The sequence below is a fragment of the Perca fluviatilis genome, chromosome 8 (genome assembly GCF_010015445.1).
Source record: "Perca fluviatilis chromosome 8, GENO_Pfluv_1.0, whole genome shotgun sequence".
NCBI lineage: Eukaryota > Metazoa > Chordata > Actinopteri > Perciformes > Percidae > Perca > Perca fluviatilis.
The window spans coordinates 1,293,932-1,314,843 of NC_053119.1; the positions used below are offsets into that span (position 1 = coordinate 1,293,932).

The following is a 20,912-nucleotide window of genomic DNA, read 5'->3' on the forward strand; positions in this document are numbered from 1 at the left end:
AGGGTTAAAAGTAAAGTAAAATCCTCCTGTTTTTTAGAAAGTGGAAAGGATCCAAACATCGACACACACAGACAGACAGACAGACAGACGCACACTCGCACATAGTCACACACATACACACAGACATACACACACATACTCACATACACACATACATACACATGCTCACATACACAGACTCACACACACACACACATGCTCACACACACACATACATACACATGCTCACATACACACACATACTCACACACACAGACTCACACAGACACACACACATGCTCTCTCACACACACACACACACACACACACACACACACACACACACACACACACACACACACACACACACACACACACACACACACACACACACACACACACGCGCACAGACAGACATAAATTACATTGTTGGCTAGTTGATTTATAATAAACATGGGACTATAGGGTCCGTGTGTGTGTGTAATGTAGAGTAATGGGAGTAGAGAAGAAGAAGCTCACACAGACACAAAGCTGAATGAAAAGATAAAGCTGTTACTTAGCAACGCTGGACTCTGAAGCAGCAACTTAACGCAGCGACACACAATTATCCAGAAGAAAAGACCGACTATAAAGCGGCCCGGGGCTCTGTGTTTCCAGAGAGTAGTCTGACCCGCTGCTAATAACTTTATCAGCAGCGGAGGGAGGCCTCGCCACGCAGGATTAGACCGCTGGCTGCTCTCATCAAACACCGTTTAAAGGATCAGTTCACACAAAACCACACACAGGAAACACACTTCTCCTTCTGTTTAACCTGCCAGTCTCACAGGAGACAATCAACTAACTGGTTGAGCGATTAAACATGTTCAGCACAATGACAGAGGAAAAAGGGAGGAAGAGGAGACGCCAAAGGGACTCAAAAGAGACGCCAAAGGGAGGAAAAAGACGCCAAAGGGAGAAGCGAAAGAGACGCAGAATAGAAGCACTAGAGACGCAGAATAGAAGCACTAGAGACGCAGAATAGACTCACTAGAGACGCACTAGAGACGCCAAATAGAGGCAGAAGAGAGAAGCGAAAGAGACAAAAGAGACTCAAGACAGACTCGGAAGAGACTCACTAGAGAGGCAGAAGAGACTCACTAGAGAGGCAGAAGAGACTCACTAGAGAGGCAGAAGAGACTCACTAGAGAGACTCACTAGAGAGGCAGAAGAGACTCACTAGAGAGGCAGAAGAGACTCACTAGAGAGGCAGAAGAGACTCACTAGAGAGGCAGAAGAGACTCACTAGAGAGACTCACTAGAGAGGCAGAAGAGACTCACTAGAGAGGCAGAAGAGACTCACTAGAGAGACTCACTAGAGAGGCAGAAGAGACTCACTAGAGAGGCAGAAGAGACTCACTAGAGAGACAGAAGAGACTCACTAGAGAGACAGAAGAGACTCACTAGAGAGACTCACTAGAGAGACAGAAGAGACTCACTAGAGAGACTCACTAGAGAGACAGAAGAGACTCACTAGAGAGACAGAAGAGACTCACTAGAGAGGCAGAAGAGACTCACTAGAGAGACAGAAGAGACTCACTAGAGAGACTCACTAGAGAGACAGAAGAGACTCACTAGAGAGACTCACTAGAGACAGAAGAGACTCACTAGAGAGGCAGAAGAGACTCACTAGAGAGACAGAAGAGACTCACTAGAGAGACTCACTAGAGAGACAGAAGAGACTCACTAGAGAGACTCACTAGAGAGACAGAAGAGACTCACTAGAGAGGCAGAAGAGACTCACTAGAGAGGCAGAAGAGACTCACTAGAGAGACAGAAGAGACTCACTAGAGAGGCAGAAGAGACGCAGAAGAGAAGAGAGAAGCGAAAGAGACTCAAGACAGACTCGTAAGAGACACAAAAGAGAAGCAGAAGAGACAAACAAGAGACGCAGAAGAGAGGCAGAAGACCAGCAAAAGGGAGGAAAAAGAGATGTCAAAGAGAGAAGCGAAAGAGATGCAAAAGAGACTCAAGACCGACTCAGAAGAGAAGTAAAAGTGACGCAGAAGAGAAGCAAGAGACGCCCCAAGAGAGGCAGAAGACAAGCAAAAGGGAGTAAAAAGAGATGTAAAAGAGAAGCAGAAGAGACGCAAAAAAGAAGCAAGAGGCGCTAAAGAGACTCAAATGAGGCCTAAAAACGACTAGAAAGAGATGCAACATGTTGCACTATCCCTTTAAGTGCAGACAGTTGAAGGTTTTTGAGATTTGTGCTGCAGCACAGAAACCGTTTGGAACAATAAGACAGACTTTGTTTCTCTGATTCAGGAAGCAGGAAACACTTTAACAGAAACTACTTCTTAATAAAAGGTCAAAACTTGCTCCGAGCAGCGTTCTCTCTCTCTCTCTCTCTCTCTCTCTCTCTCTCTGTGTCTCTCTCTCTCTCTCTCTCTGTGTCTCTCTCTCTGTGTCTCTCTCTCTCTCTCTCTCCATCAGCTACAGCTGGGACCAATGAAATACGTCGCTTTTTGTTCCTATTTTTCCAAACGGCGTTCATAAACACGCTACAAAGCAAGTATTTGTCATGACACCGCTCTACACCAATCACAACCGTTGAGGAGGGCTCTACACCAATCACAACCGTTGAGGAGGGCTCTACACAAATCACAACCGTTAAGGAGGGCTCTACACCAATCACAACCGTTGAGGCGGGCTCTACGCCAATCGCAACCGTTGAGGCGGGCTCTACACCAATCACAACCGTTGAGGCGGGCTCTACACCAATCACAACCGTTGAGGAGGGCTTTACACCAATCACAACCGTTGAGGAGGGCTCTACACCAATCACAACCGTTGAGGAGGGCTCTACACCAATCACAACCGTTGAGGAGGGCTCTACACCAATCACAACCGTTGAGGAGGGCTTTTACACCAATCACAACCGTTGAGGAGGGCTCTACACCAATCACAACCGTTTGAGGAGGGCTCTACACCAATCACAACGCGTTGAGGAGGGCTCTACACCAATCACAACCGTTGAGGAGGGCTCTACACCAATCACAACCGTTGAGGAGGGCTCTACACCAATCACACAACCTTTGAGGCGGGCTCTACACCAATCACACAACCTTTGAGGCGGGCTCTACACCAATCGCAACCATTGAGGAGGGCTCTACACCAATCACAACCGTTGAGGAGGGCTCTACACCAATCACAACCGTTGAGGAGGGCTCTACACCAATCACAACCGTTGAGGAGGGCTCTACACCAATCACAACCGTTGAGGAGGGCTCTACACCAATCACAACCGTTGAGGAGGGCTCTACACCAATCACACAACCTTTGAGGAGGGCTCTACACCAATCACAACCGTTGAGGCGGGCTTTACACCAATCACAACCGTTGAGGAGGGCTCTACACCAATCACAACCGTTGAGGCGGGCTCTACACCAATCATAGCCGTTGAGGCGGGCTTTACACCAATCACAGCCGTTGAGGCGGGCTCTACACCAATCACAACAGTTGAGGAGGGCTCTACACCAATCACAGCCGTTGAGGCGGGGTTTACACAAACAAAAACCCCGGGGGGGGGGTGCCACCCCAAAAACCCCCGCACCGGGGCCCCCCCACCACAACCGTAAGCAGCGAGGGGGGCCCCCCCCACCACCCCCCCCCGGCGGTGGCGCCCCCCAGCCATAAAGGCCGCCGGGGTTGGTGGCCCCCATACCATGAACCCCAGTGCCGGCCTGGGGTGGCCAACCATGAAGACAGAGGCGTTGCGTGCCACGGTCCCGGAAGGAATGGCGTGAGTGGGCTCCGGGTGTGCGGTGTATGGTTGGCAGTGTGGTGGTTTTTGTTTGTGTGTTTTGTAGTTTTGCCTTTTCTTTTTTCACTTCCTTTGTCTTTTTTTTTACCCACAAGCCTCACTCCCCAAACCTAAAACCCCCGCACCCCCAAAAAAAACATAAGTGGCGACACCTCCTTTCCAAAGCGCCCCAATTTTTTTAAATATATTTATGCCCCCACACTCCCCCCCCCCCCCCCCCCCCAAAAATGGCGGACTGGACCGGCTGCGGCAGCACTAAGATCGTCCCAAAGTCCCCCTCTAATCTGACCTGCCTGAGTCGATGACAAAGCAATTGTTAGACTCAGTCGAGGACACAAAGTGCAGCGTGTCAGTCTGGAGATGTTCTGTATTTCTCTTCATGTTCAGACTCAAAGCAGCAGCAGCGAGAGTGTCTCCTGAAGGCCCAGACACACCAACCACGGCCGACCATCGGGCTGATCTGTCGGCTCACCGAGGTCCAGAAAGTTCCTCAGAACACCCCGAAGAGACGAGACGTAATACGTCTCCATAGCAGCAGGCGGCGCTAATCTGTATTGTCGCCCAAAAAATGCGTCACGTGGGTCTGGCTGCTCCGGAAATTCAAAGCCAGACTGTCATGGTGTCCCGATCTCATATTGGACTAAAATAGTTCACCGAAACGTGTTTCTGAAAACATCTGAAGAGAGAAATAGGCTGTGTGTGTGTGTGTGTGTGTGTGTGTGTGTGTGTGTGTGTGTGTGTGTTGTGCTGAATCTGTCTTCATTTCAGCTCAACAAAGGTCAGTTTAAAGTGCCCATATTATGAAAAAAAACACTTTTTCTGGTGATTTGGGGTGTTATTTTGTGTCTCTGGTGCTTCCACACACATACACACGTTGAAAATAAATCCATCCATGCTGTTTTGAGTGAGATACGGTTTCGGACTGTGACATCACAGTCCGGAATGAGCTGGCTAACCACAACCGTTAGCTCGTAGCGTTAGCGTTAGCCGACTAACGCTAACGCTAGCATGCTACGTCGTTCTCAATAGCAAAGCACTGCTACAACACACACAAGTTCACCATAATCTACAAAAGAACTACTTACATGTGTGCCCTCATTTAGAAGTCTCCCAGCTGATCCTGCCTTGTAACTGACCAAAGTTGGAGAAACAGCCTTTCTTTTACTGTCTCTAGAGTTAGCTAGCTGACATGCTCTACATCTGAGCTACTGAGCATGTGCGAGTGCAATCAAAGATAGTACAGAAGAAGAAGAAGAAAAGAGGTCTCACTCTGTAGCTAAAACAGAAACCAGGTGAAAAGAGGATCTGCAGCAGTGAGAGAGAGCTGTGCAGTACAACAACAATATGGTGTTTTTTGAAAATTAAACCATGTAAACCTATTCTGGTACAACATTAAAATACAGCTATGAACCTGAAAATGAGCAGAATATGGGCGCTTTAAGAGATTTTCATCAGATTTTGAGAGACTCTCGTCACGCTCATTCCGCTCGCCATTTTCCGGGCGAGTCCCGACTGCCCTGCCTCCGACTGAACGCGTCAGGTCGGCCAAAATGAACGCCGACGGCCCCTCGGACGGATGGTGGCACGGGACACGCCGAACAGACTCGAGTCACCGACCTCGCCAGACTGCCCGATGGCCGATTATCGGCTCGGTGCGTCAGCGCCATTAGAGCCAAAGGTCTCCACACGCTAACTGGTCTTCAGCAGACTGTCAATAATCCCAGAAAGTCTTTTTAAAATGGACGAGACAGACGACACAAGTTTAAAATTAACACAAATGCAGAAATTCTGCTGCTGCTGCTGTTATAAACTATATTTACTCTTAGATTGTTACACAGGTTTTGCTGTAGTTTTTACTTTATTCAGGATTTTCTTTTCTGGACTTGCTCTGATTTTGTGATTGTGTTTCGTCTTTGATAACGGTCCAATTAAGGGACTTGGAAAACCAAATAAAACTCTCCTCTCTTCCTCTCCTGTTTCCTCTCCTCTCTTCCTCCTCTCTTCCTCTCATCTCTTCCTCTCCTCTCTTCCTCTCCTCTTCGTCCTCTCTTCCTCTCCTGTTTTCTCTCCTCTCTTCCTCTCGTCTCTTCCTCTCCTCTTCGTCCTCTATTCCTCTCCTGTTTTCTCTCCTCTCTTCCTCCTCTCTTCCTCTCCTCTCTTCCTCTCCTCTTCCTCCTCTCTTCCTCTCATCTCTTCCTCTCCTCTCTTCCTCTCCGTCCTCTCTTCCTCTCCTGTTTTCTCTCCTCTCTTCCTCTCCTACTCTCCTCTCTTCCTCTCCTCTCTCCCTCTCCTGTTTCCTCTTCTCTCCACCTCTCCTCTCTCCCTCTCCTGTTTCCTCTCCTCTCTCCCTCTCCTGTTTCCTATCCTCTCTCCCTCTCCTCCTCTCGCTCCTCTGTTTCCTCTCCTCCTCTAGAAAAAGGTGGTGGAGCAGCTGAGGAAGGAGCTGCTGGTGAAGCAGGAGCCGGAGACCAAGCTGCAGCTCCACGTCCAGACTCCTCCAGCAGGAGACCTGAAGCAGAGCCAGCAGATACCTGCAGGACTGCAGCAGGTAGGCACACACACACACACACACACACACACACACACACACACACACACACACACACACACACACACACACACACACACACACACACGCCACAGAGACGCACGCACAGACGCACGCACGTGCGTGCACAGACACACACAGAGACACAGGCACGCACGCAAGAACACACACACAGAGACACAGACTCAGATGCACACACACAGACACTCACGCAGACACAAACACGCACGCAGACACACACAGACACACACACGCACGCAGACACACACAGACACAGACACAAACACGCACACAGACACAAACACGCACACAGACACAAACACGCACGCAGACACAAACACGCACACAGACACAAACACGCACACAGACACAAACACGCACACAGACACAAACACGCACGCAGACACAAACACGGCACACAGACACAAACACGCACACAAACACAAACACGCACACAGACACAAACACGCACACAGACACAAAACACGCACAGGCACAAACCACACGCAGACAAAACACACACAGACACAAACAGCGCGCAGACACAAACACGCACGCCAGACACAAAACACGCCGCAGACACAGACACACACAGACACACACAGACACGCACACAGACACGCACACACACACAGACACAAACACGCACAGACACACACACACAGCACACACAGACACACACACACAGACACACACACACAGACACACACACAGACACACACAGACACACACACACACACACACACACAGACACACACAGACACACACAGACACACACACACGGACACACACACACAGACACACACAGACACACAGACACAGACACAAACACATACGCGCAGACACACAGACACACACACACACACAGACACACACACACAGACACACACAGACACACACAGACACACACACACACAGACACACACAGACACACACACACAGACACACACACAGACACACACAGACACACACACCAACACAAACACGAGCAGACACACACACAGACGACACACACACAGACACAAACACGCACACAACGCACGCAGACACACAGACACACACACACACACAGACACACACACAGCCACAGACACACACAGACACACACAGACACACACACACACACAGACACACACACACAGACACACACACACAGACACACACACACAGACACACACAGACACACAGACACACACACACAGACACAAACACGCACACAGACACACACACACAGACACGCACACACAGACACGCACAGACACACACAGACACACACAGACACACAGACACACACAGACACAAACACACACACAGACACAAACACACACACAGACACACACACACACAGACACAAACACACACACACACACACACACACACACACACACACACACACACAGACACACACAGACACAAACACACACACAGACACAAACACACACACAGACACACAGACACACACAGACACAAACACACACACAGACACAAACACACACACAGACACACACACACACACAGACACAGACAGTCACCCCCCCCCCCAGAACTAAGGAACAGAAACGTAATAAATCGGTGTGTTTGTGTGTCCCTGAACCAGACGCTGACGGTCACGCCGGTGCTGACCACGAAGACTCTACCTCTGGTGCTGAAAGCTGCCGCCACGCCCGCCGCGCTGCCCGGCTCCGTGCTGCCGCAACGCCCGGCCACCGTCGCCGTGGTAACCACAGCTATCACCAAACCCGACTTGCAGAACGCCCCCATCAACCTGCAGGTGGCCAGCAAGCTGACCAATCAGAGCGCGGAGCCCGTGAGGCTGGTATCCAAGAACGCCATGCTGGTAAGATTCTCACGGGACTCCCCGGTTCGCTGTGTGGCGTCACCAGGGCGGCAAATCACACGTTTGGTCACAGTATGTTAGAATATCGACTCTTTGGAAGGGTCTCCGCGGGGGCTTAAAAAGTCTAATGGCATTTTTCCATTACATCATTATGTCAAACTCGAGGCCCGCGGGCCAAATCAGGACCCTTGCAGATTTAGATCCGGCCCGTATATCAATTTGGGTTCACGATACATTTTGGTACGCCTAGTTGTGCGCCAAACCAAAAACACAGGAAAGTGTTTTTTAAACTGCAATTACCTGACATTCAGAGCAGAATTTGGGCAGATTTGCCGACTCTGAGACTCAGAAATTCCCCCAGAAGAAGCAGAGAGAGAAACTGGTTGTTAAAAAATGTATAATTGTTTTGCTTGATTTGCTAAGTTCTACGATGGCTAAGGAACTCTTTTGATGACTTTTGTAAGGCTTCATGTCAACAGAAATGTGACAAAAAGTGTACAAAAATGTCGGAAAAAGCAACAAATTTACAAAAAGGTGACAAATGTCGGAGAACGTCACAAAAAAGTCGGAACAAAAACAACAAAAATGAGGTAAAGAAGCTCCCAAAATGTTAAAAAAAAACATTTGCAGTAACAAAAGCACATCAATAATCTCTCCATGTCAGGCCCCTCGGTGTGATTCTCTTTTTCCAGTGTGGCCCTCTGGGAAAATGAGTTTGACCCCCCTACTTTACATGGTACCTGCTCAACTCGACTCGACACGCTGTGCATCCGTTTTCCTTTGCAGATTTTAGTACGGCCTCAGCGTGGCTGGTCGTCATAGCGGCGCCGCGGTAAACTGCCGTGACCCGACGCGCGCGCGCGCACGCGCGCGCACACACCACACACACACACACACACACACACAGTGGACTGGTAACTGGAGAGGTGCCAGTTCACCTCCTGGGTACTGCCAAGGTGCTCTTGAGCAAGGCACTGAACCCCCACCTGCTCGGGGCGCCTTTCCATGGGCAGCTCCCCCACTCTGACATCTCCATTAGTGCATGTAGAGGTACTGAGCGTGTGTGTGTGTGTGTAATTTAGGCCTGTGTGTAATGTGTGTAATGTGTGTAATAACAACAGAGTGAAAACATTGTAATTTCCCCTTGTGGGATCAATAAATATACATTAGTTTCAAATGAAGCTGGAGGCAGCAAAAAACCACCACCGCTGGCTAAACTATTTAAAAATGGTGGTTTTGTTCAGGACACCCCCCCTCTGTCGCTTTCACGTCACCTTTTGGTATCGCCTCAGCTCGCTTCAATCAATCAATCAGTCAATCAAAATGTATTTATATAGCACTTTACAGCAACCAGCAAGTATCCAAAGTGCTTAACATCAGAAACCAAGAGTAAAAACATACATCATACAATAGAAAGAATGAAAATAGAAAACAGTAAAATCAGAAAAGGTCACAAAGAAACAGAAGAATGAAATGGTCACACCACTGCTACGTACAGTACAGTAATCCAACCTGTTAGCAGGTACCAGGGACTTTTTTCGTAATGGAAAACCCAAAAAAAGGCGAATCGAGCAGGTACCATGTGATGACATTTTTTTTCAAAATTTTAGGCCTTTAAAAAGTCTTAACTTCGCTGAACTATTGTGTTCTAATTAGAGGTGTTAACGGGATTAAAATAATGCGATAACGTAACAAAAATGATGAAAAAAGTGACAATATGACGAAAAACGTAAAAAATGACGAAAAAGTGACAATATGACGAAAAACGTAAAAAATGACGAAAAAAATGACGAAAAACGTAACAAAAAAGTGAAAAAAATGACGAAAAAAATGACAAAATTATGAAAAATGTGACTAAAATGACGAAAAAAAGTGACAAATGACAAAAAAAGTGATAAAATGACGTAAAACGTAACCAAAATGACGCAAAAGTGACAAAATGACGAAAAACGTAAAAAAAAATGACGATAAACGTAACAAAAATTACGAAAAAAGTGACAAAATGAAGAAAAAAGTGACAGTGATCGTGGGCGGGAGGAGAGCGCGAGGGTTTGTTGTTGTTTAGCAGAACACTGAAAGCAGCAGAACTGAGAACTTTAATATCTGATCAACAGCGTTATGGCATCTGGTCCTCATGTGGTGCAGAACTAGAGCTGGGGACAGATACTGGACCTAGACAGATACTCTACCTAGACAGATACTGGACCTAGACAGATACTGGACCTAGACAGATACTGTTCCTAGACAGATACTGGACCTAGACAGATACTGGACCTAGACAGATACTGGACCTAGACAGATACTGGACCTAGACAGATACTGTTCCTAGACAGATACTGGACCTAGACAGATACTGGACCTAGACTGAGATACTGAAGCTATATGGAGATACCGAACCTAGACTGAGATACCGAAACTAGACTGAGATACCGGACCTAGACTGAGATACTGGACCCTGGGCAGGGCCTGGCTATCTGGGCCGGCCTGGGGCTGGGCAACGGCCGGACCCTGGGGCAGACACTGGGCCTGGGGGGTGTTTCGGCTACATTTCCCCCATTCCATGGCGTTTCCCATTCCACTCCTGGCGTTACCAACATTCTCTGGCGTTTCCCCTCATTCCCCTTCTCCGGGGGTTCCCATTTCCTCCTGCGGCGTTCCCATTCTCCACGGGGGGTGTTTCCCCTCCTTCCTCCTGCGTTTCCCCTCAGTTTCCCCTCTCCCCTTCCCCTGCTCGGTGTTTCCCCCCCCATTCCCCCTTCTCTGGCGTTTCCCATCTTCCCATGTTCCCTCATTCCTCTCTGCCCCCCTCCCCACTGCTCTCCGTTCCCCCCCCCCCTTCCACTGCTGCGGTGTTCCCCTCCCCCCCTCCCCCCCATTCCACTGCTGGTGTTTCCCCCTCATTCCCGTTTTTTTGTTTCCCCACTCCACTGCTCTGTTGTTTTTCCCATTTCCACTGGGTGTTTCCCCTCCACATTCCCCCTGCTCTGGTGTTTCACCCTCTCATTACCCTGCTCTGGGGCCCCCTCTCGCTGTTCCCCCCTCTCATTACCCCCTGCTCTGGGCCCCCTGTTTCCCCTCCTCATTCCCCCTGCTCTGGGTCTGGGTGTCTCCCTCTCATTCCCCTGCTCTGGTGTTTCCCCCACTCATTCCCCCCTGCTCTGGTGTCCCCCCCTCTCATTCCTCCTGCTCTGGCGTTTCCCCTACTCTGGGCGTTTCCCCTCCCATTCCCCTGCTCTGGGCGTTTCCCCTCCTCATTCCCCCTGTGCTGGTGGTTTCCCCTCTCATTCCCCCTGCTCTGGGCGTTCCCCCTCTCATTCCCCTGCTCTGGCGGTTTCCCCCTCTCATTCCCCCTGCTCTCGCGTTCCCCCCTCTCATTCCCCTGCTCTGGGCGTTTCCCCTCTCATTCCCCCTGCTCTGGCGTTCCCCCTCTCATTCCCCTGCTCTGGCGTTTCCCCTCTCATTCCTCCTGCTCTGGCGTCTCCCCCTCTCATTCCCCCTGCTCTGGTGTTTCCCCCTCTCATTCCTCCTGCTCTGGCGTTCCCCCCCTCTCATTCCTCCTGCTCCTGGCGTTTCCCCCCCTCCCATTCCCCCTGCTCTGGCGTTCCCCCCTCTCATTCCCCCTGCTCTGGCGTTTCCCCCTCTCATTCCCCCCTGCTCTGTGGTGTTCCCCCCTCTCATTCCCCCTGCTCTGGCGTTTCCGAGCCCCTAAACCGGAGACATTTGGAAACACTTCTGACCCGTTTTTTGGTTGGTAATCTACCAAAACGTAGCGGTGGAGATGTAGTCTGAGTTGTTAAAACAGCTTAGTGACGTGATGTACCATTGGGAGTCTGCACGGGGACTTTATTCTGCACACTGGCTGCGTGGCGTGTCCGTTTTTATTTGGGCTCCCATGGTAACAGGTTAGAGCTTACACTGCCTGCCATGACCCCGCGTCTCAGGCCGCGACTTCGAGCAGCGGCGTGCCGCGTAGAAATAGAACAGGCCCCCTATTTTTTTCGCGGTGGCCAGCGCCCCGTGTTGGGGCGTTCCAGACAAAGAATAAGGAGTCGGAGAAGATGTTTGTTATTTAGACACAAATACATATTAATAAATGACATGTTGATGTTTGAAAGTCTCAAGGTTGATATAAATGCAGATATATATATGTAATTAAAAAATAAAATAAATGTTGATTTTCAAATATTGCAGCTGTCAATACAGAAGGAAATATTCTGGAGCCTATTTTGCCGTCAATACTGCCAACGTTGAAGTGTAGAAACACGCTATTATTTCATTTTATCAATGAAAGGCTATCCATGTGTCAGACAAGACAATGCTTAGCAGCAACAGTAGCAATGCAACAGCAGCAGTAGCAATTCGCAGCAGCAGCAATGGCACAGCAACAACAGTAAAATGAAGTAGTAACAGTAGTAGCAGCAGCAGTAAAGTAATGTAATAGCAGTAACAGTAAGGTAGTAACACTGTAGTATGTAGTAACAACAACAGCAGCAGCAGCAGAAGTACTTAGCAGCAGCAGTGTAGATTAACGGCAGCGGTAGCAACAGCAGCAGCAGTAGTAACATTGTAATGCTTAGCAGCAGCAGTAGTAACAACAGCAGTAGCAACAGTAGCAGCAGCAACAGCAGCAGCAGCAGTGCCAGTACAGCAGCAGTAGCAACAGCAGCAAGTGTAACAATGCTTAGCAGCAGCAGCAGTGGCACAGTAGCAACGGTGCGCATCAACATGTACGCTTAACAGCAGCAGTAACAGCAGCGGCACAGCACTGTAACAGCAACGCTAGCAGCAGCAGTAAGTAACAATGCAGCAGCAGCACGTAACAGTGGCAGCAGCAATAGCTATCAGCAGTAACAGCACGCAGCAACAGGTACAGCATGCAGTAGCAACAGCAATGCCTTAGCATGTGGCAGTAGCAGCAACAGCAGTAACAAGTAGCAGCAGCAGTAGCATCAACAGTAACAGTGCAGCAGCAGCAGTAACAGCAGCAAGCCGTAGCAAGTACAGTAGTAACACAGTGAATAGTAGCAGCAGAACAGTAACAACAGTGAAGCGCAGCAGCAGTAACCGTAGCAGCAGCAACAGTAACAGTAAAGTAGCACAGCAGCAGCAGCAGCAGCAACAGTAACAGCAGTGCAGCAGCAGTAGCAGCAGCAGCAGCAACGTGCTGTAGCAGCAGTAGCAGCAGCAGCAGTAACATTAGCAGTAGTAGCAGCAGCAGCAGCAGCAATAACTGTAGTAACAGTAGTAGCAGCAGCAGTAACAGTAGCAGCAGTAGCAGTAACGGTAGCAGCAGTAGTAGCAGCAGCAGCAGAACAGTAGCAGCAGTAGTAGCAGCAGTAACAGTAGCAGCAGTAGCAGCAGTAGCAGCAGCAGTAACAGTAACAGTAGCAGCAGTAACAGTAGCAGCAGCAGCAGTAACAGTAACAGTAGCAGCAGCAGTAACAGTAGCAGCAGTAACAGTAGCAGCAGCAGCAGTAACAGTAACAGTAGCAGCAGCAGTAACAGTAACAGTAGCAGCAGTAGCAGTAGCAGCAGCAGTAGCAGCAGCAGCAGTAACAGTAACAGTAGCAGCAGCAGTAACAGTAACGGTAGCAGTAGCAGCAGCAGTAACAGTAACAGTAGCAGCAGTAACAGTAGCAGCAGCAGCAGTAGCAGTAGCAGCAGCAGCAGCAGTAGCAGCAGCGTCAGACACCTTTCTGGTGTGCAAAAATTTTTTAAACGCCACGCAGCTGACACGCCACGCTCTGCAGTCAGTGTGCAGGAGGCGGCTTGACCTGCACACGTCAGTGTCGGTCTTAATAGCAGACACATGTCCGGTGTAATGACAGCAACATGTCGGTGTCGGCAACGCAAATGGCGGTCGATGTAGCGGCAGCACAAATGTCGGTGTAACGGCAGCACAAATGTCGGTTAAACGGCAGCACAAATGTCGGTGTAACGGTAAGCGAACATACGCCGGTTAATAGCGGTGTAACAGCAGCACATGTCCGGTTAACGGTGTAACAGCAGCACACATGTCGGTGTAACGGTGTAACAGCAGCACACATGTCGGTGTAACGGTGTAACAGCAGCACATGTCGTTGTATGACAGCACATGTCGGTTAACGGTGTAACACGCAGCACATGTCGTACGGTTAACGGTGATAACGAGCAGCACACATGTCGGTAACGTGTAACAGCAGCACACATGTCGGTGGACGGCAGCACATGTCGGTGTAACGGCAGACAAAATGTCTGTAACGGCAGCACAAATGTCGGTGTAACGGCAGCACAAATGTCGGTGTAACGGCAGCACAAATGTCGGTGTAACGGCAGCACAAATGTCAGTGTAACGGCAGCACAAATGTCGGTGTAACGGTGTAACGGCAGCACACATGTCGGTGTAACGGTGTAACAGCAGCACACATGTCGGTGTAACGGTGTAACAGCAGCACACATGTCGGTGTAACGGTGTAACAGCAGCACACATGTCGGTGTAACGGCAGCGCAAATGTCGGTGTAACGGCAGCACAAATGTCGGTGTAACGGCAGCACAAATGTCGGTGTAACGGCAGCACAAATGTCGGTGTAACGGCAGCACAAATGTCGGTGTAACGGCAGCACAAATGTCGGTGTAACGGTGTAACGGCAGCACACATGTCGGTGTAACAGCAGCACACATGTCGGTGTAACGGCAGCACACATGTCGGTGTAACAGCAGCAACATTACGTCGGTAATGCGGTAATCGCAGCACACATGTCGTGTAACGGCAGACAATAACGAAAACGGCAGCACAATACCGGTGTAAACGGCAGCACAAATGTCGGTAACGCAAAAGTAAACGTTACATGTCGGTAAGATAATACGCGTTACGGCAACGTAAAGCAGCAACACATAGAACGGGTAACGCAGCCGCACGCATACGTCGGCACGCACAATACACGTAAACGGCACACAGACGGTAAAACGCAGCACATGTCGGGTAACGGCAGCACACATTAGTCGGTACACACATGGTCGGTAGCAGTATACTTGCCGGTGACGTAAACGGCAGTACCATGGCTGACGCGTAACGGCAGCACAGACGTAACAGCGCACGTGTCGTTGTAACAGCAGCACAAATGCGGTTACGTGGCGTAACGCAGCACAATGCGGTACGTAAACAGCACAATACGTCGTTACAACGTCGCGTAAACAATGTTAGCAGCACACGTCGGTGTAACAGAACACGTCGAATTGTGGCGTAACGGTGTAATGCACAAACGAAAGCAGCGTAATACAAGTGTGCACGGCAACATAAGCAATACGTCGCAAACGCAACGTGGTGTAACGGCAGCACATGCGTAACGGGGCGCACATGTGCGGTGATCGGTTAACAGCAGCACATACGTCGGTGTAACGGCGCATACATGACGGTGTAACGGCAGCACAAGTACGGTGTAACGGCAGCACAGCCGGTGTAACGGTGTAACGGCAGCACATGTCGGTAACGGCAGCATACATGCCGGTAACGGTAACGGCAGCACACATGCCGGTGTAACAGCAGCACACATGCCGGTGTAAGTGTAAGGAGCAAGGCCGGTGTAACGGTAACGGCAGCACATGCCGGGTAACAGCAGCACATACGCGGTGTAACGGTGTAACGGCAGCACATGCCGGGTAACCGGCACACATGCCGTGTAACGGTAACGGCAGAACACATGCCGTGTAACGGTGTAACGGCAGCACACCTGTGGACGGTAACGGCAGCACACAGCCGGTGGAGGTAACAGCACACATGTCGGTGTGACGGTGTAACAGCAGCACACATGTCGGTGTAACGGCAGCACACATGCCGGTGTAACGGCAGCACGGATCCACATCTGCTGTGGTTTTGTATCTCAGGTGCAGGCCACCGATGCCGCCCAGCCAATCAAAGTTCCTCAGTTTGTCCCTCCTCCTAGACTGACGCCTCGACCCACCTTTCAGCCACAGGTGCGTCCCCTGTAAGCCCCGCCTCCAACCCTAACCCCGTCAGATCAGTGTGTGTGGCCCACACTCTCAGCAGAGGGCAGCAAAGCAAACACTCCTCATGCCTTGCTCCGTGGCACTAAAACATTGTTTGCTCTGTGCTGCCTCTTCTCATCTCTTCCCCTCTCGTTGTGCTTCTTTTAACGCGTTGTTTTGAAGGTTTTTCCTGCCTGTGTGTGTGTGTGTGTCTGTCTGTCTGTCATTGTGTGTGTGTAATTGTGTGTGTGTGTGTGTGTGTGTGTGTATAATTGTGTGTATGTGTCATTTGTGTGTGTGTGTCTGTGTGTGTGTGTGTGTGAGTGTGTGTGTGTTTGTCTGTGTGTGTGTGTGTGTGTGTGTGTGTGTGTGTGTGTGTCATTTTGTGTGTGTGTGTGTCTATATGTGTGTGTGTGTGTGTGTGTGTGTGTGTGTGTGTGTGTGTGTGTCATTTGTATGTGTGTGTCTGTGTGTGTGATTGTCTGTGTGTGTGTGTGTGTGTGTGTGTGTGTATTTACCTTCTGTGGTGAGAGCTTGTTTTTCCTCCAGCTTCTTGGTATTTTCTGTTCCTGGCTGTCGGTGTGTTTTACCCCTTTCAGTGGAAACATGTTGCTGACGTGTATCTGTGCTATAAGTAATACCACTGGGAGCCAAGCTTATCACAGTTTTGGATTTTATTTTAGTTTGGAGTAGGGCTGTCCTCCTGAATACCATTTATGTTATGCTTCAAAGCTTCGGCGCTAATCAAAAGTGAATATTCAAAGCTTCTGATCTCACCAGAGTGGCCGTACTATTTCTACCAGGGATGCACTGAATCCAGGGTTGGGCTTCTGATTGGGCTGAATATTGGGCTTTTTGACGGGGTTCTGCTTTCTGCCGAACCTTAGAATTTTTTTCCCAGGGAACCGAACCCTACGCTTGTTCTCAGCGCGCTACGCTGGTCGCCGTAGTGACGGCGCCGTTGATTACGGGAAGGTGTTTACGTAGGTGGAGCGTTCAACGCAGCAGGCTGTGAGAAAGTGGACATGGATCTGGTGAGCAGAACAAGTTGTTGTTTGGCAGTACTTTCAGTCAAAAGAAGACCATTCAAGTCCAGCTACATGTTCAATCTGTTCAATGCTGATTGGTCTGGTGGTGGCGAGGACCCTAAACTATACACAACATGGCCGCTGTTACAACATCTGGTCTGAAACATCCGAAAGAATACGAGTTGTGCACGAAGGAATCTCCAGACAGCAGCCAGGATGCAGCAACTTCAGGTACGGCAAAGGAAGGACAGTCCCTGTTTACTTCATTAACATTAGAGATGCACCAATTACAAACTTTAGGATTTCCGATTTTCTTTGAGTTAGGCCGGCCGATACCGATTCTAGCCGATTTCGATAAAAAAATTTCTAACCACTTTGCAGCACACGCAAATATGTGTTTTCTATATTTTCTTTAATAGAACATGTGTTGACCAGATAATGGATCACTATAAAATAGAACTATATAAATGACTCCTGGTGTGGGACATCCGCACACATCTAAAGAGCAATGTTGGAACCATTTCCTTCTTCTCACCTCTAATATCACACTAAAGAAATGTGATTCTGGTTCTTGGTGTGGTCCCTCCACGCCCTACTGTCTCCCTGCAGGTGTTGCATATTGCAAACTTGTTATCTTCTGCTCACACGCTGAAGAATGTCCAAACAGCTGACATGTTGCAGGTTAACTCACCAGGTTCCCTACATGTGGGAGAATAGCAAGTTGAGAGAAAGGAAACGGAGAGCGTGCTGTGGCGTCCGTGTGTGCGTGGCGTTCTTGAGAACTGTAACTCGTATAACTTCTGTTGTCAGTTAATTGTGGCGTTGGCCGGAATGAAATCGCCATATGTTAGACTGACCTGCTGGTCACCGGTCATGGTCATGTGTTCACTGTGTTCATGGACTGAGGATGGGAGGAGGAGTCAGCAGAATCTCAACCAGTGGATTCGATATTCGGCCGAACCCCAAAAATCTGGATTTGGTGCATCTCCTAATTTCTACTATCTCCTAAAAACGACAGCAGGCTGCTGCAGTTTAACCAATCAGATCTCTGCACGGCACACTGCTCGGTTAGAGCGCTAAAGTTCTCCGTTCTCGGCTGAGATTGGACGGCATAGCGCGGCATGAATTAGCCAGCGGCTAGCGGACATCTGGCTGATTAATCGTAGTCGTAGCCAAAGCAAGTTGCTAGCAACGTTAGCCGGTCAATGCTAACGTGACACATTTGCTGACGTGTCAGGGTGCGTTTTCAGATGCCTGGTATTCAGTTTCAATCAATTCAATTTCAATTTTATTTATTTATAGTATCAAATCATAACATAGGTTATCTCGAGACACTTTACAGATAGAGTAGGTCTAGACCACACTCTATAATTTACAAAGCCCCAACAACTGTCCCAGAGGAGAGAAGAAACTAGAACATATAATAAAAAATTACTCAAACCGATTGAATAGATTATCAAAATAGTTGGAGATTAATTTGATAGTTGACCCTTTGTTCTTCTACGTATTTATTTATTGTTTTTGCGTACCCTTTAGCACATGAACTCCTTCCACATTTTTCAACATAGAAGCTTCATTCGGACATCCAAACGTTCGGCACGATTAGGACGTTTATGCTTCTATACGACATTTCCGTAACTTTCATAATTTTCGAAATATTTAACGTTTTCTGGGACATATTCAATTTTCAAATTTAACACAAATTTTATGAATTTTCAGCTGCTATCTACTCATTCAGTCATTCACCGAGAAACACCATTTACACTTTAAAGGAACTCTAGAGAACTCCTCTTCGGTCCCCCTACAGGTTGGAAGTTACCGTTACCGTTCCTCTTAGGTCTCATTAGAACGACCGATCTGCTTCCTGATCTGGTAAACTGGCACCAAAATAATGTTTCCAAAATCGCTTCAGTGGTTCATCAACTCGAATGTATGGCACTTCTCTCCTGATTTTGTGTGTGCGTGTGTCTTTGTGTGTCTTTGTGTGTGTGTCTCTTTGTGTGTGTCTGTGTGTATGTTTACCTTTTTGTGTGTGTCTCTCTTTCTTTGTGTGTGTGTGTGTGTGTCTGTGTGTGTGTTTCCCTTTGTTTGTGTGTGTGTCTCTTTGTTTGTGTGTGTGTGTCTTTTTGTGTGTGTGTGTGTGTGTGTGTCTTTCTGTGTCTGTGTGTGTGTTTACCTTTTTGTGTGTGTCTGTCTTTCTTTGTGTGTCTCTCTGTGGGTTTCCCTTTTGTGTGTGTGTGTCTCTGTGTGTGTGTGTGTGTGTGTGTGTTTACCTTTTTGTGTGTGTCTGTCTTTCTTTGTGTGTGTGTGTGTGTGTGTGAGTGTCTCTTTGTGTGTGTGTTTCCCTTTGTTTGTTTGTGTGTGTCTCTTTGTGTGTGTGTGTGTGTTTACGTTTTTGTGTGTGTGTCTCTCTTTCTTTGTGTGTGTGTCTCTTTGTGTGTGTGTGTGTGTGTCTCTGTGTGTGTGTTTCCCTTTGTTTGTTTGTGTGTGTGCGTGCGCGTGTGCGTGCGCGCTTTCCGCACTTAACCGCGCTATGCCAGTTTGCCAGATCAGGTAGCAGATCTGTAGTTCTAATGAGACATTAGAACTACAGATCAGGTAGCAGATCTGTAGTTCTAATGAGACATTAGAACTACAGATCAGGTAGCAGATCTGTAGTTCTAATGAGAATAACGGTAACCGAAGAGGAGAAGTTCTTTAGAGTTCCTTTAAACTGTTCGTCCTCTTTCAGACATTCTGGTTCTGGTTCTAGTTCTAGTTCTAGTTTTAGTATTTCAGAGCTCCACAGTGGCGTTACTCAGCAGTGCCGGGTCATTTCGGTGCCCTCTCCTGATTGGCTGTGTGTCGTCCTCCAGGTCAGGCCCAAGCCGGCAGCGCCCACCAACGTGCACATCGCTCCGGCGCCCCCCCCTCCCATGATGGCGGCCCCCCAGCTGCTGCAGCGGCCCGTGATGCTCGCCACCAAGCTGTCGTCCTCGCTGGCGTCCGCCGCGCCCATCCACCAGGTCCGCATCGTCAACGGCACGCCGTGCAGCAAGACGGGCGCCACGCCGCTCACCGGCATCGTCATCACCACGCCGGTGTCGGCCGTGCCGGCGCGCCTCGCCAGCCCGGCCGCCGCCCAGGCGCCCATCCTCACCCCGACCCCCGCCAGGCCGATCCAGATCAGCAGCCTCACCCCCGTCACCAAGGTAACGGCACGTCAAGTCTGGCAAGAGTTCAGCTGGTTTTCTCTAATTTTAATTTTAATTTTAATTTTAATTTTAATTTATTATTTTATTTTAATTTATTTATTTATTTTATTTTCAATATTTTTGTAAATAGTAAAAATTGTGTCGTTACCTTGGTCCCGTCTGGCGAGATTTGAGCTGGTTTTCTCACTTTTTTTAATTTGTCTTTATTTTTTTTTTATTTTTTTTTAATAAACTTTATTTCAAAAGACAATTTACAGAAAATCAATCATCTCAGTACGTAAACAAATGGGATACAAAAATATGTACAAATAATATATGAAAGTGGAAAAAGAAAATAGTCTAAACAAAAAGAAACAGACTGAAGAATGTTAAAAATAAAAACAGCAGGGGCACTTGAACAAAGAGATTTGAGTAGACATCAGATATTAAGATAGCTTTCTTATTGGATACCAACTTAAGAGACTCAAAGTACAACATGTCAGGTTCAGCTTTTTTGCTTCTATTTATTTGTGTTTTTCTTCTACACATTTTCGGCGCTTATTTCTACGTCCCGTATTTTCT

At 48.6% G+C, this 20,912-nt stretch overlaps 1 protein-coding gene across 7 annotated transcripts in view; it reads left to right on the top strand.

The window, feature by feature from the left end:
- phf21ab (PHD finger protein 21Ab) overlaps positions 1-20,912 on the top strand; it is a 58,125-nt gene that overhangs the window by 18,740 nt on the left and 18,473 nt on the right. For 5 of the 7 annotated variants that reach the window (XM_039807803.1, XM_039807806.1, XM_039807801.1 and 2 more), the window contains 4 exons: positions 6,192-6,326; positions 7,924-8,163; positions 16,028-16,117; positions 20,013-20,348. In XM_039807803.1, the coding sequence (XP_039663737.1) occupies positions 6,192-6,326; positions 7,924-8,163; positions 16,028-16,117; positions 20,013-20,348 (801 nt within the window). The remainder of the gene's footprint in view (positions 1-6,191; positions 6,327-7,923; positions 8,164-16,027; positions 16,118-20,012; positions 20,349-20,912) is intronic. The other 2 variants (XM_039807808.1, XM_039807804.1) reach the window with 1 other exon arrangement.